The 16466-nt window shown below is 34.5% G+C and overlaps 1 protein-coding gene across 1 annotated transcript in view; it reads left to right on the top strand.

Moving 5' to 3' along the window:
- LOC129756639 (cadherin-23) overlaps positions 1 to 16466 on the top strand; it is a 94074-nt gene that overhangs the window by 44373 nt on the left and 33235 nt on the right. The window contains exons 2-3 of the mRNA XM_055753561.1: positions 9185 to 9328; positions 9588 to 11580. Of these exons, the coding sequence (XP_055609536.1) occupies positions 9185 to 9328; positions 9588 to 11580 (2137 nt within the window). The remainder of the gene's footprint in view (positions 1 to 9184; positions 9329 to 9587; positions 11581 to 16466) is intronic.

Genomic DNA, 16466 nt, shown 5'->3' with positions numbered 1-16466 from the left:
TAAGTGCACGAACCCATCACGGAGTGGCGGAAAGCAATGCTCTGACAGCTCATTGAATATCTGCAAGCAAGCGCACTTGCCTCAAAACTCCCACGGCACGTTTATTTCGATTTCATTCATAATAATGTACTACCACAGACGTCAAGTTGAGCCGAGTCGAGAGAGAAGCACGCAGGCGGAATACATTAGCGATAGTTAGATAATTAATGTGCTACCGTTTCGGCGTTGATTAGTTACTTACTGGTAGTTGGTGTCGGCCGGCTAAGTGAATTTTGGGTAATTTTAATTGTCCAAATCCGTCTTATCCCAATGCAATGGCAAAGGTCAATGGCAATGCACAGAAACAGTAAATGACTTTATTCGAGTGCATCTCCGGAGGAGTGAAACTATTTTCGGAAGCTGATTTACTTTTTATTTACTAGGAGTCTTTTGTTGCTTAGTCAGTACCATTTTTTCTCTAGCTTTCGTTTGTAGGCGGTTACATGGCATTGGCATACTTAAGCGGAATTAACCATAATTAACACGACTCAATTGAAATAAAATCATCAAAATCGTTTAGTAAATGGAGTAAAAAAAATGTCTAATTCCTTTTTCCCATCATTGTTAAAGATTAAGAATGAATGAATCACTATTTTAAATGAATGTGAAAAAACCGTTCAGTTTCTTTTTGCTTATGCAACCCGTATGAAGATAACAATACTTTAACTATTTTAGAAGAATAAACAGTTAATAATATAATGTGAAAGAGAGATCGAATGTTAGTTTGCTGCCTAACTAAACTAAATAAAGCTTGTTCTTTCAGAAATGGGACACTTTCTTTTGCTAATAGCTCGTTTACTAGTAATCGGACATTCAAAATTTTGGCTGCATTTTGCTGCCTGTAAAAATTACTATCCGACATATTTTTTTCATGATTTAAAAATTACTTGTTTTTGAGATATTTGCGATGCAAAAGAAAAAGAAAAAAATAATTTTGCACAATTTCATTCAAAATTCATCATAATCAAATTGATAGCTGACAAAACCGTTGATTATTCGAAGATTTACTGTATGTGAGTGGTGGAATAGTATGCAAACACAGTGAAATATGTCCACAAAGTTTAAATCAAGGATTGGAGTGAAGCACATAATCAGCAACTACGGTTAAAGATCATCAGGGAAGTCAAGTCCCATACCTGAATTTTTAATTTTGTGCAAATGAAAAACTAAGTGTAGATCGCTGAAATTTCTGTATTTTTGTTTTCTCCGATAAGCTGAAAGTATGAGCTAGATGTGAGTCATTCAAACCTAACCTCAAACAACCATTTTTTGCTGGTTCCAGAGCTCGTAAGCTGTATAGCCGGTACTGAGGCTAAGCGACATGATTTCTGATGAACGACGAAACTTATGAAAACCCCTATTTCAAACAAATTTCACCGCTTGAATCCTATACCATGTCTGCTCGTGGCAAGGTCCCTAGCATATTAAAGTTTGTATTTTATGGTTGTTTTGTATAAAATATAATGATTTGCCAAAATTTTGCTCCTGTGGAAAAAAATCAACAATGTTCATTTGAAGATGTTGACTGGATGATTTTAATGTGTATAATTTTCGGCAAAGCAGTCCAAATTTTACTTAACAACGAAGTTTACTTTTAAACCGACGTTTCGATATCGTATGATATCATCTTCAGGGATTCTAAAATGTGTTTTGAATGATAAATTTGTGTGTGATGATGTGTGATCTTTAGAACTCCTGAAGATGATATCATACGATATCAAAACGTCGGTTTAAAAATAAACTTCGTTGTTAAGTAAAATTTGGACTGCTTTGCCAAAAATTATACACATTAAAACCAACAATTTTAAAACGAAAATTTTGGTTTTCGCTGTTTTTAAAAGCTTAAAAAGAGTAACCTTGTATGTACCCTTCGCAACCTACGATCTATACTAACCGATTATACTTCAAGTTCATTTCATGATGGCTTTACTTCGTAATTGTCAGATTTTGCCTGCAGAAATTCCATGACAATCGCTTTAAAGTGGCTCAAAAATAATCAAGTTTTATAAATTTCGAAACAGCTGTATCCATTAAATTGCCCTCAGTTTTTTTTAAAAAAGGGGTATTGGACCGAAAAGTAGCAGAAATTGAAGGAGGAGGATGCAGCCATCTTATATACATATTAGATGAAGTATAAGTTTGGAAAACTGATCAATATCATGACTGAAAAAGTGTGCGCCGTTAAAAAAATGTTAAAAAAAAATTTAAAACTTTCTAGTTCCTTCGAGAAAGACCACCAAAAATGGTCTTAACGTCGGGCATTTCAAAAGCTAAGTTGTTTGATTGAATTCCTAGACAAAAAATAGCCAAAAATACTAAAAAACGTCAATCTTGGCAGCAAACATAAATTTAATTTATTGAAAATTTTAACTAAAAAGTATAAAGTGCTTCCAGGCAACTTTTTAACAAGAATATAGAAAATCCCATCTTCCCCCGGAGCTTTTATTTTTTTTATTTTTTTTTTAAATCAATTTCAGTTCATCAATATTTGTTTTGCAAAAACTTTCAAACACATTTTGCTCAGGAAGAATATCATCAAATTCTGGGAAAATTTGAGCATCAATTGGAATTATAACTTTTAACGTTTTTAACGACTCAAATTGCTTAGCTAATTTCCTCCCTAAAACGTTAGTTCAAAGAAGTTAATCTCCATCTTTCGAAGTAGGAATTGACATCTGGGCTTTTTCAGAATTTTAGTAAATTTCAAAAATGGCTCTGAGTAGGGTTTTATGTCCTCTACTGCTTTTTCAAAATTTTCGTTACGAATAAAATTTAAACGACCCGTTTAATCTCTTTCTGAAGGTCGCAATAAATAAATTTTAAATAAGGATCTCTAGTTCGTTGGAATTGGCATTGACGAATGTTTTTCAGTCGTATCAAAAACTGAAGATGATCAGCTTAGTAGTTCGTAAAGAGACTCTGTTGTACTCTTTTGTAAACAATTTGGATTCGAATGAGTTCCCACGGGCGTTCAATAGCAACTTCGTAATATTTGAAGTAGATTAAAAACGCCTTTTCCTACTTGTTTCGAGCTTTAACCCATGTCTGCATAAACAATCACATGGTTACTTGGGAAACGACAATATAAATAACACATTCAGTACAGAAAAAACTAACTTGGAAGTTGTAATAAAGATAAAATAGTAGGTAGTAAGTTCTGGAATCTCTTAAAAAACCTCATCAAGTAACACCGTTGCCTACACGCAAAATAATCTGTACTTCGCGGCTACGTGAAAAACTAAGACACCTAAATAAGAATTCGTGCTTCATAAAATTCAGCTACAGTTTATGTGAATTTTTACTATGAATTACACGTAAAATAGTTTCAATTTGGAAATCAAACAACGAAAATTTAATGGGGTTCAATTTATTTTCTTATTTCATTATCTCGATCAGTCAACACAAGACACACATTCACTATCACTGACACAAAATGTGGGAAAAAAAATTTTGATCAGATTTCCACAAGGTGGCACAGTTTACTTCGGTTTCTGAAATCCTGAACCCCAAAACACCGCAGACAAAGTCAGCTGTCTGATGAGGGAGTTTGACAATTTTCTCAAAAGAATTCGTACAAGCGCACGTTTAAAAAAACTGTTCCAGATGGAATTCAAGTCATCCATTTTAACTTGACGTGAAATTCATGCAGCAGTTTCGTTCTTTAAAGTTACTTTAAAACACGCGTAGAATCGATGGGATTCAACAAAAGCTTATTTTGCGTGAAAAATCCCGTTTATTTAATTTCAAAATAATTCTTCGTTTACTCATGATGTTTACTTAGAGTAGCAGCAAGTTTAATTCCCAATTTTTGATATGTAATTTAAATGTGATTTGATAGTGAACAAACATCTAATATATAAAGATGAGTTGGACTATTAGACTGAGTCGATTTGGGGTCATTTTTGAATTTCTCAAACCCTGGGGTCTAAAAAGCTCCGTCTTGGTCCAAAACTCATCCATGATTTTTTACAAAATTTTTAAGTAACGTTTACATGAGTAATAATGAACTTTTAGGTTTGTATGGGAAAATTGAATATTTTGTACGGAAAAATCAACATCATTTTTGTTTCGTCTATGGAACCAAGCCGGCTTACGATTTTTATGCCAATTTAAGAAATTCCTAAAGGAAATTTTCCGCTGAACAACTTTGTCCAAAACCGTAACTTCGTATTTTATTAGACAAAAAAGTTATTAGCTGTTTAACAGGGGTATGTCTTTTCGCACTGATTAACAATAAATTCAATTGACATCACTGCTTGAGCCTCGCGAAGTGTTGCATGGAAAGTAGTCACGCAATACCTCGCTAGGCACTCTGCAGGGATGTCAATTGAATTTATTGTTTATCAGTGCGAAAAGACATACCCCTGTTAAATAACTAATAACTTTTTTTCCTAATAAGATACGAAGTTACGGTCTTGGACAAAGTTGTTCAGCGGAAAATTTCCCTTAGGAATTTTATAAATTGGCATAAAAATCGTAAGCTGGCTCGGTTCCATAGACGAAACAAAAATGATGTTGATTTTTCAGTACAAAATATTCAATTTTTCCATACAAACATAAAAGTTCAAATTTACTCATGTAAACGTTACTTAAAAATTTTGCAAAAAATCATGGATGAGTTTTAGACCAATACGAAGCTTTTTAGACCCCAGGGTTTGAGAAATTCCAAAATGACCCCAAATCGACTCAGTCTATTGGACTACATATGTTTGTTTGTTTGTAAGTTTGTACGCACATTATACAAATCCACACCGCTGAACCGATCAGCCTGAAATTTGGTACAGAGATGTAGTTGAAACAGGGTAAGGTTTTAGTAATAGTTATGAGCCCCTCCCACCTAAGAAAAGGGACCCTCCCATACAACTTTCGGTGTTATTCACACAAACCAAAAGTCATGGCACACATTTTGCTAACAGATTTTCGTTTCCTTTGGCGGGGTTTTTTTTCACCATCTCCATGGGCCAGGCGTTAGAAACGACCATTCAGAGTTCACGTGTACTGGACAGCAAATCAAAGCTTGCTGAGCATTAAGGATTTTAAATGGGGAAACTTTGGCGGTTTTTTTTTGTCCTTCTACTGTTCAAAGCACGTGGATATATTTGGATGAAATAATGAATCTACATTTTGCATCGAAAAATACAACAAGCCTGTTAGAAATATATTAACTTGAATTGTAGAGGTTTTCAAAGTGCTCTCTACCGCCGCTAAGGGGATTTGAGAGACTACAAGAATGTACAGTGAACTGATCAGTGAACAGTGAATTGTCTTCTTCAGCTGAATAGCTTTGAGAAATCAATGCTGAAAAACGAATGAACATTTTTTAATAAAATCTAGGATCTAAGAATCAAAATATTTTTGGAATCCCTCACAAAGAATGAAAAAATAATAAGATTCTGATCTATAAGTTGAATGCTTCGATTTCAACGCGTTGATAGCCGTCGGGGAATTTAAACGGGAAATTAGAAAATAGATGAGATATAAAAATATCTTGAAAAAATAGATAAGATAATTAATATATCAAATCTGAGATTTTTATAACTATACAATTCAATTAAATTGGTCACTTTTGAATCATTTTTGGTCATCAATGTGTTCAATTCTATCATCCAATTTTGAGAAAACTTATAGTAGAACCGTTTAGTACTGCGAATTCAAACACATGATATCTAAGAATTTTAACAGTGATCGCCCTTCACCCAAATTAATGGGTTGTTTGTGCCCAAGAATAGAAACATTGATATTTAATTTAAATAAAACCTTTCTCTTTACATTATAATGGTAACTTCGGTTTAAAGATGATTTGTTTTTGATAACTTCAAAAAACTGTTTGTGGAACTTTCAGCATTTAAGGAAAAGTACTCATAAACTCACATTCGGAAGAGGGATGAACTCCAAAAGAAATTATTATTAGATGAGGGAAAGGAAAGATATAAGAAAAATTATCATTTGAAGCTAAAAAAATAAGGCCAAATCTATTCAAGCTTCCTTGAAAATGGTGGGTGAAAAAAATGTTTTTCGTGATAGGATGAAAGGAAAAGGAAAATTATTTTGAATGTCTTTAAATTAAAACCTCACACCTATAAGTTTTTCTTAAATATGAAAACGATAAACACAGTGAATAATCTCAATAAAAACTTTAAAAAGACTAACAAACTTTACATGGCTAAACATGCGCCAAATTTTTTAATTATGATGAATATAAAGCTTCCAAAATTTTGAAAGCTTGAAATTTTGATTTTATATTTTATGCAAACCCGAGCAAGGCCAGGTAAAATCAGCTAGTGTTTCATAAAATCAAGCAAGCCATGCAAACATGAAGTGGTGAAAAAGTTTTTATTTTGAACTGCCCATTAAAGTCCGTACTTTTGGTTGCTTGGGAAGTTTCAAGGTTCAAACCCGAATTTGGTTGAAGTAGACGAGAAATCATATCTCAAAAAGTAATTAAAGATAAACCAGCAATGTGCAAGATTTAACTCTGGAGGCGTCTACCCAAGAAGCACAGATTAAGCCAATTGGCTTTCTTGAGTTTTTTTTATAAAGACTTTTCCATGGCATCCAATTTTTAAAACTGTTTTATTGTAACATATGAAATGTTTCATTTATCGTGTGTTTTCAAAGAGCCCTTAAAGTTTTGCTAAAACTTGAATAAACATTGTTGTAGGAAAAATTTTCAAAAATATTGCTAAAGCTTCAATAAAACACATACATACATCCCTGTTTTTATTAGGGCTTACGTACCTACCTGTTTTAATGAAGCATTCAATGCGCTTTCAAAACTAGAATTCAAGCGAAGTTGAAAAACTATTTTATTGGAGCAGTGGATGTAGGCACGATAAACCTAAATGACATATGGTTTAACAATCGAGAACAATACACGCTTAAACTTTTTTACCTCTTTTTGAGATAGCATAATCTGTTTCGAAAGGATTTTGAGTGATGGCTTTGACAAAAACGGGCTCTCATAATGACGTAAATTATCACAGCTAAATTCTATAATTAGTGTAATTTTAGGATAGTATTTAGTTGTAAGTTTAAAAACAAATTTGACACTACAGGATGTTCTCCTACATAAAAATACTTGATTGTGCTCAGCAAATTTAAGTCGAATAAATAAATTTTAGTAATTAGAAAACTATAGGGCTCTGGACAGTTCATTATTGAACTGAACACCTAATTTAATGTAAAATGTAATTTAAACTTAATGATGAATTGGTACGAATAAAGACATATTTTTTAAAAAAAGACAGCAAAATCCATCTGAAAAATAAAAACAACTTTGTTGCATCCGCATTCGAATTTCAAAAGAACCGCAACTCAGTCCACCTTCAATTCTTAGGGTTCGAATAAAAGCACACTGTAAAGTAAATAAACGTTTTTTTGTGATTCGATAAGAATAAATGTTTTAGACAAATTGATTAAAAAATATTTATTAGTAATTCTAAGTATGTTCATTAAGTAAAATTAAAAAAAGAGAATTTGAAGTTCATATAACGACAGTATCAAAAAAACTAACAATTGCATTGAATCCAGTGCGAATGGAGTTTAATCCTGAAGACATAGTCCCCAGAAAAAGCTTCATTCAACGCCGAATAAAGTACTTATTTTATTTTTCAATCTCTGTCTCTCAGTGCGAAGTTAATCTATGTATGTTTACGTCATTCAATCCAGAGTTTGCTAAACGTTTTTTTACGTTTCATCAAATCGTCGTTTGAAGATTTAAGGAATCGTTTGGTTATATTTAATCCTCATTAATGCGGGTTATAATTTAGCTTTGAGGCCAGGCTTTTGATGACAGAAAATGATCTATTTCAAAACATTCTGAAGTAATTTGATAACAATACCTACTTGTTATTTAAAGACAATTGACCATCCTTATAGTCAAAAGGAAACAAAACAAAAAGTTGCATGAATGCCTTTTGTCAAGCAAAAATTCAAAATGTTCTCATTTATTGCGACACTTCTTTTTCTCAAAAGAGGATAAATCCATCATGAGCGTGAATTCCATTTAGAGAAACGCCAAACGTGATTCAAGGTCTCTTAAAACTATTTTAAAACTTTTTTTATTACAATTTTAAAACTGTTTTACAACTGTTTAAAGATTTTCAATATTAACTTAATAAACGCAATGTTGATTATGAAATTCAATCGATATTACTGAAGCCATTTTGCTGGAAATAATATACTAATACTAAAAATTAGACATTTTCATTTAATTTGACAATGTTTGTGGTATAATTTGTTGAATAGGTAATAAATTTCAATGCAAAACACAGGTTTCATCATTTGAGCAAATTAATATGTTCCTTAAATTTTTTGTTTAGATAGCATAAAATGTGTTCAACCTTGATTTTTTTAGGCGTGCTTATGTTTTGATGCTATTTTTATCATATATTCCACCAGAAACCTGAGGGCTAAAGCATAGAATGCGCTTTGGCTTATAAAGTAGCTTTAGGAAATAGTCTTAATCGAGCTGTGAAGGTTGGTAAAAAACTTAAATTGTTACTTGGCTAATGTCCATCTATCTACATCTACACATTGACACCACGGAGAAATGCTTTTTCTAGTGTAAGATGCGGTGATACATGTATAAATATTTAAAAAAAAACCTTTTGTAACCATTTTTTGGAATAAAAAATCTTTATCTGACATCAAATAATATTTTTGTTTTTATTATAATACCACGATAAAAGTGTGAGAATTGTGATTGCTGAGAAGGGTATCAAAATCTTATGATATGTTCACGCTGTTCCATTTTAAAGCATAATCAAAGAACGAATGGCCAGATTGGTTAAAATCTTCTATAAATAAACAAACTGAAGAAAATCATGAAGCCCTTGTAAAGGATCGAATGTTCCAGTTTTAGTTTCAATGCCACTTTTTTTTTTCTTAAAAGCGAGGTCTTCATGTCCTTACATCCATGATTATGTCTTGTTTTATGAAATTTTATTGGAGGTGCCCGAAGCTTCTGTTTCTTTCGACTTTGCCAATGGGTTATATGTATAGGTTAAGTTTAAACCGTGATGAATGAATGGAGTTGATGAACGATGAATGGAGCAACTGATTTGAACTTACACATTTTAAACCCCATACACGATAAAAAAAATAACATTTGAACATCTTTCCTTTTCTCTTTCCTCTTTCATAGGAATTGACCCCGAGGGAAGCAATCTGCGTTACAGCATTTCCGGTCCAGTTTTTAGCGTCGATCGTGACACCGGAGTAGTGCGGCTACGGCAGGCCCTAGATCGCGAACTACAGGACAGCGTGGAAGTTATCATCAGCATAACCGGTAAGTAGCTACCTACCTTCTACAAAGTAGGTAATTCGCTCTAAACGTATCGATCATAAATGCTAATTGAAAACTCGGTCGCTTGGACTCATACGACTGGTTTGATCGTTTAAGTTAATTACGCCTAAGGGAGTAAAAGGCATCTTACATCACACGAGACATGAGCCATCAATCATGATGAGCAGCAAACACAGTCAGTCAGATTATTTTCTCGATCGTTGATTTACAAACGTTGTTTTCCTGTTTCTTCTTCCTACAGACGAAGGAGTGCTGGGTACGGAGCCTAATACCGTTTCGCTGAGGCGTGAAATTCCTATTCGCGATCACAATGACAATGCGCCTACGTTTGTGGGGAGGCCCTACAGTGCGTCCATCAGCGAGTCGACCAAACCGGGAAGTGTCGTTAAAATAAGTCCGGATATCATAGTTACCGATTTGGACGAAGGCATGAACGCCGATGTGGAACTTTCCTGCTATCTTGATCCTGCCAAAGAAAATGACGATATATGTGAGGTGTTTGAAGTTAAAAGTGAAAAGCTAGCTCAGGGAAAGTATATGGCGTCGATTGTTCTGAAGAAAACGTTGGATTTTGAAACGAGGCCTTCCTACATTTTTACGATTCAGGCAAAAGATGGAGCTGTTGGTAATCCATTGAAATCCTACGCTACAGTTGCGATAACGATTATCGACATTCAAGATCAGCCACCGGTTTTTATTAACGCCCCATACTCGGCGTCGATTCCCGAGAATACTCCGGAAGGTACGAAAGTTTTGACAATAAATGCAACAGATGGAGACACCGGAAGTCCGCGACCTATTGTTCTCACCTTAGAAAACGAACCGATGGGATATTTTAAGCTTCATTTCGTAGGCAACCCACGAGGTGGAGTAGCAGAGCTGATAACAACCGATCGACAACTCGACCGAGAAGATCCTAAAGTTGTTCATAACGGTGGAGCTTACACATTTTCGATCCGAGCAACGGAAATGATCAACAATGAAGTACCAGGAGATAGCACAAGCACTCAGATCACCATCGTCCTGACGGACATGGATGATCACATTCCGGAATTCAACAGACCTACCTTCGAAGTTTCTATTCCAGAAAATTTGGAGAATGGAACTCCACTTCCAGACCTCGCCATAGTTGTCACCGATATGGATTTAGGAATCAATAGCCACTACACTCTTTCGTTAAGAAACGTCCGTAATGCTGCAGGAGTATTCATCGTTTCACCCAGCCATGGGGAAGGAAGAACACCTGTAGTTGTCAAAGTTTTCGACTCCCCCAAGCTAGACTACGATATTTCAGATCCAGAAAAACGTATCTACATTTTTGATATCGTCGCATCGGTTAACGGCATCGAAAAGTCTAAAACGCAAATAACTGTCCGTCTACAAGATGCCAACGACAATTCACCTCTATTCCCTCAATTAAACTACAAACTTCAAGTCAAAGAAAATTCACCGAAAGGTTACCAGATAGCTAACATCACTGCTATTGATCTGGACACCGGTATGTTTGGTAAACTGACATACATGCTAAAAGGTTTCGGAGGTGACTACTTCTACACCGACCCTGCAAAAGGTGGCGTATTCGTCAACCAAAACCTAGATTACGAAGAACAGAAAAGTTACAGTCTAGCCCTGGTAGCCACCGATGGGGGAGGCCGAGAAACAAATGCCAACCTTCTCATAGACGTAATGGACATGAATGACAACTATCCGGCCTTCGAATCCCTCGAATACACCCGCACAATTCGGGAAGGGGCCACCGAATTCGAGCCGCAATTTTTCGTACACGCCATCGACGTCGATGGACCTCAGCAAGGTGGAGGCAGAATATCCTATTCGATCGAATCTGAAAACAGTATCTCAGGTCACGTCTTCTCTGTGGACCCAACAAGTGGAGAAATCCGCATTACCCGACCCGTTAATTCGATGGACACCGAGCGAGGTCAGTACGAGTTAATAGTGGCCGCAACGGACCATGGAATGCCTCCACTTAAGAATGATACCCGCGTCCTTGTACGCGTTGGGATTTCCGGTAACCAGAGACCCGTTTTCAAGGGACTTTTCACCGGAACCAAAAGCGATATTCCGGGGCCGCCAAGCTATCGGGTTAGCATTCCGGAGAATGCCGGTCCCGGGTATAATGTAACCATCGTTAGTGCAACCGATCCAGATGGAATCGATGATTTGCTGATGTATAAGATCATCGGAGCGAATGACAATTTCGAGATAAACGATCAGTGAGTATTTTTATTAATTCACATTTAACAGTATGTATACCTGTCTTTGTTTTATTCAACCTCCTCAATTTTCGCACAAAATTGACAGCCATAGAGAACGAAAAATACGTGTATGTATCGTTTTTTTCTTATTTTTTTTATCGATTCCTGATTAATGTTAGCGATGGAATCAACCCCCTGGCAACTTGACAGTTTAGTCGAGTTTGCTGTGCCGTCTTCAAAATGGTAGATGTCGCACTAGTCGCGTTTGTTTACATGCATCCTGGGTCGTCCCTAGCAGCGGCAACGTTCATTTTCCATTGAAACCACTTGATTTTGTTTCGGCATCCGTGGATGCAATTCAACTGACGAAATACCATTTTAAAAGGGCACATAATCAAAAGTGATGCAATAAAGAAAAATAAATAACTTTATAATTAAATTTTATAATAGTTGTCAATGAAATAAGTAATTTTATTTCAACCTATTTGTGTTCCATTCTCGGTTCCAACTTAATAACATTTCTGTTTATAGCAAAGATTACAAAATGGCCATCTTTCATCCGAATCCGTCAAGGAATATTTTAAGGAATATCTTTCAATATTCCTTGCGAATCCGTTGTGTTTTTGTTACAAGGTGTCACCAGATAGTTATGAGTTTATTTCGTTAAACATAACGTGGTTTGAAATAGTTCCGCTATTTCCTTAAGTTTATTACGGTAAAATTTTATCCAGCTGAATGTTATGAAATATTAGCATTACAAATATGTTGAGATAGTAAACACTGAGAATGAAAGCGGAAACGAGTTGAGGTGATGGCTTTGCATTTGCACAAGTGACGTACAGATAAAATTTCGGAAAGTTTAATTAAAAAAAAAAATAGTAAGTAGCATCAAATGTGAAGATTGCAGAAATGAACTTTTCAATAGTTTTATTGGCAGATTAGAAGTTAATGCCAATGTGTTAAAGGTCTGCAGAATACCCGAGTTGGAGGTAAAAATTGTAGAACAAAATCATCAAAGTATAAATTTAGTATACTATATTATGATATCATAATGAATCGAACTCTGACACAGATTTCAAATGATGCACGGGATGTTTTTAGAGGATTAGCCGAACACATTTTGGATCAAGATGCTTTAGTTAACCATCGAAACTTGTTGTTGAAATTATGTGTTGATTGTGTTTCGGATGGAGTCCTTCGCTAAGCAACTTAATGATTCTAAAGAATCTCTTCGAATAAAACTAACAAAGTTAATATTGTTTAGAAATGAATAAAATGTTGTTTTTAAAATTTACCATGCAATAAACCATTTACAAGATTTTTGAATTAAAATTTGCTTTTGTATTTCATAAATAAAAGCCATTTACCACGCTGACTTTTTTGGCCATATTATCGTGGTTTTCTTTAAACATCAACTCATTTTCCGCTTAATAGGTGATTCTTAATCATTGTTTTTAAAAACTTTTTTTTTCAATAAAAAATATGTTTGAAACCTTAATTTGTCGAACATTTCATTATCCACCCTTTCGATATGTTTGTTGAGTGAAAATGAGATTTTGACAGAACCAGAGAACCAGAAAAACTGGCACACGCGATTAGTATGGGAAACGTCAAGTTGCCAGGGGGTTGGATGGAATTCACAAGCCGCTACCGCTGCGTCATTACTTCAGCGATCAGCTCCGAAACCAACTCCATTGGTCTTCTTGTCCAGCATCCTTTGTAACTTCTTGTCGCTCAAAGTTGTCAGCCATCTGGAATCGGACTTGGTTTTAATACTCTGATTTGCTGTCCATGAGTGAAAAGACGTTTAAGTGTATCCTGTCATTTACCAAGTTCCGCAATGTGTCAGTTTTGGACGCAGCTGACTATCGTGGTTTGAAAGCGCACGCTGCTAAATAAACGGAGTAGCTTTACTATTTTCACCATAACGGTTATAGTTCAGCTGATAGAGCTGTCAAATTTAATGTATTGACTAGGATTGGTCGTTCTTGGATCGATCTTTGCAAGATCGGTTTATTTTTGATCCGATCTTCCTATCTTGTGAAGTTTTTGTATTTATTCCAGATATTTTGAGATTCAGTTTCGTGCCAAATTTTGATACCCGCACCATCATAAAGCTTGCTTTTCATTATTTGTGCTTCCAAGCCAATATTATCGAAACTGGCTTCATAGAAAGCGTTTTTACCTCTATCAATACTTTTGAGGAAAACCAGTTTTTTTATTAAATGCTCAAGTAATCTAAAATGACTAAGAACGGTCACTTGAAAGCTTACTCGACCTTGAATTAAACATTTATTTTCTATACTTTTCAACTCTGCTCAAGATTCAAGTTCTTATCGAAACATTCTAGTTTCATAGTCGAAACTCGGTAGAAGGCTGTTGAGCTTTTAAATGAGACCTCATTAAAAAGTATTTCTAGAAAAAAAAACGTTCATTTTAGAACTACATTTGAATTATTACATTTCACAAATTTATATTTTAATATAGCACTATTAATGAAAATTTTCCTAAAAAAAATTGGAAGATTTAAGAATTGATATTGAGCTTTACAGATTATAGCTAATCACGTCACTTTTGTGCCATGACTAGTGAACCTACATGTAAGAGAAGCGACTAAGCTTTCTAATTGAAAACTCAACCAAAGGGAGTATTGTGATTGCTGTTGTAGTTCAAGCAAATAATTTCAAAGCTCGTCTTATGAATTTATGATAAGGAGCAGTTTTTTTCACTGCTCTGGTGGCTCGTGTTCGTAGTAAGAAAACTATGTGATGTTAATAGGATTCATACCATTCATCGCGATCCACCGGGCACCAAATACAAATTGTTTTGTTGGATTTACTGAGCTTTCATTTAAGACTCTTAAGTTAAGAGATTGAACATTGAGCCACAAAACAGGGCTGAGAATTTTTGTCCAAGCTTGTGGCGATGTGGCCAGACATTTTATTTGAAGAGGGATAAGAAGTCGATTCTCTTATATGAAGGTTCACAAGCTATGACCTGGGGCTGAATTGAGGGTATTTTGAAAACACCAGCGTGAATAAAATCCCATATTTTGCGAACAGCTTTGGAGGGTTAAAAAATTTCGTTTTGAAAGCAGAAATAATAAAAAAAATTACAAAACAATTTGCATTTTTTTTTGTTTGATTTGCCAAATAAATGCTATGACTTATGGGCCATTCACTAATTACGTAAAATCATGCGAGAATATATTGCTTAGTTTATTCATTTCTTCTTGTTGTCTGTTGTCTGTCATTTATGTTCATGTCACTCTTTGATGTTAAAAAATGATGTTGAATTTTAATATAAAGTTAAAAAAAAGGCTCAATCGTACGAAACGACTAGCTATAAAAAGTCAGTTCTAATTGAACATTGCTTTGAAAATAACTTTGAAAATAATTTGTAGAAAGAAGAAAAGAATCGGACTACGTTTTCGAGCACACTGGTCCTAAGAACTTATCCATAGACTATAAACGCTTGTGGAAAATGTTTGCTAATACTCAAATAAGTATGAGGGTCATATCGGTCATTTGTTCTTCCGTTTGTAAGTTGCAACAGACATTAGATACAATTTCGACAGTTCGTTTTTCTGTTTGATGATGACGATTTTCCATTAAATTGAACTTCAAACGGTCGGGATGAAAAAAAAACAGTTGGATGAACATTGCGTTTAAAAAGGGTTGGAAAATAAACAACATTAATCGTCCTTAAATTTGTAACGAATCATCCATAAGAAATGGGATTTGAACTCCAAATTAAATATCAGGGCTTAGATTTTGCAAAACATTAACATTTCCGAACTGCAAATTGCAAAAATATTGCGTTTGCATACTCAAAATCTAGTGCAAAATGAATTTAAGTAAACAAAAATAATCAGAAAAAAACGCAAATTGAAAAAAAAATAATTTAAAAAATCAAATAACTTTGAAAATTCGTCGAAAACCTGTGTTTCGTATTTTGAGAATCTATTGTTGCAAAAATTTGTAAATTAACGTCAAATTTCTAATCGACTGTTCAAAATTTTTCAATAGTGCCGTAACAACTTTGGCGGTTGATGGATTGAACAGTGCGGGTTTACACCTCTTTTTTACTTTTTTTTTTAAACCAAAATCTTTTTAAAAATTAAAAAATTAATACACATGTTCATCATACAGGATTCAGAATTAGCTTTCTAAGGCACAAAGTGAAATTTTGTTGAGCAATTGATAACTGATCTACAGCTTTTTTTCTGAATCCCGTATTTTGACTTTTTCTTTGACCTTGAATAAAAAAAATCAAGTAATTGTAGCAGAATAGTATCATATTTGAGTTAGGTTACAAGGTTTTCAAAACGAGAAATTTTGTAAAAAAAATTAAAATTGTGCGGTTGAGAAACAATCAGAGTACAGCGATTTTAAGCGAAGAGCGCTTAATTGACATTCTAGATCTCTAAAGGGAGACAGTTTTCATTTTGTCTGGGCTTTTAAGAAGCGTTTGATGAATTCCACTGGGATCCCATAAGAATATTGACACTCTAGGATGGATAAGAGATAAAATGTTTATAAAAGCATATAGTTTTCCGTAAAAATTAAAAAAATTAGGCATTTTCCGAAAATTTGAAAAAAAAAAAATAACAAAAGCTTATAAGACTATCAGGATGGACCTCTTGAGGTAAATCCTTAAAAATCAGACACATTGGCAACCCTGGATACATCATTCAATTCGAAAAGCCAGTCACAGATCTCGGCAACGATACAGGATTTGTCTATGTATCGTGTCACCAACATCTTTTAACTAAGTGTTGATGAATCTCGTTTTAAAGGTTTCTTCCCTCAGATTTAAGCTATTTGCCTTGAGAGCATAGGAAAAGCAATACAATAGAATCCGTGTGGAGCACATCTTTCAGATTTAAGCTTTTTTTTGTCAGA

Source organism: Uranotaenia lowii, chromosome 3 (assembly GCF_029784155.1).
Source record: "Uranotaenia lowii strain MFRU-FL chromosome 3, ASM2978415v1, whole genome shotgun sequence".
NCBI lineage: Eukaryota > Metazoa > Arthropoda > Insecta > Diptera > Culicidae > Uranotaenia > Uranotaenia lowii.
This window is presented reverse-complemented; position numbering and strand designations above follow the sequence as displayed.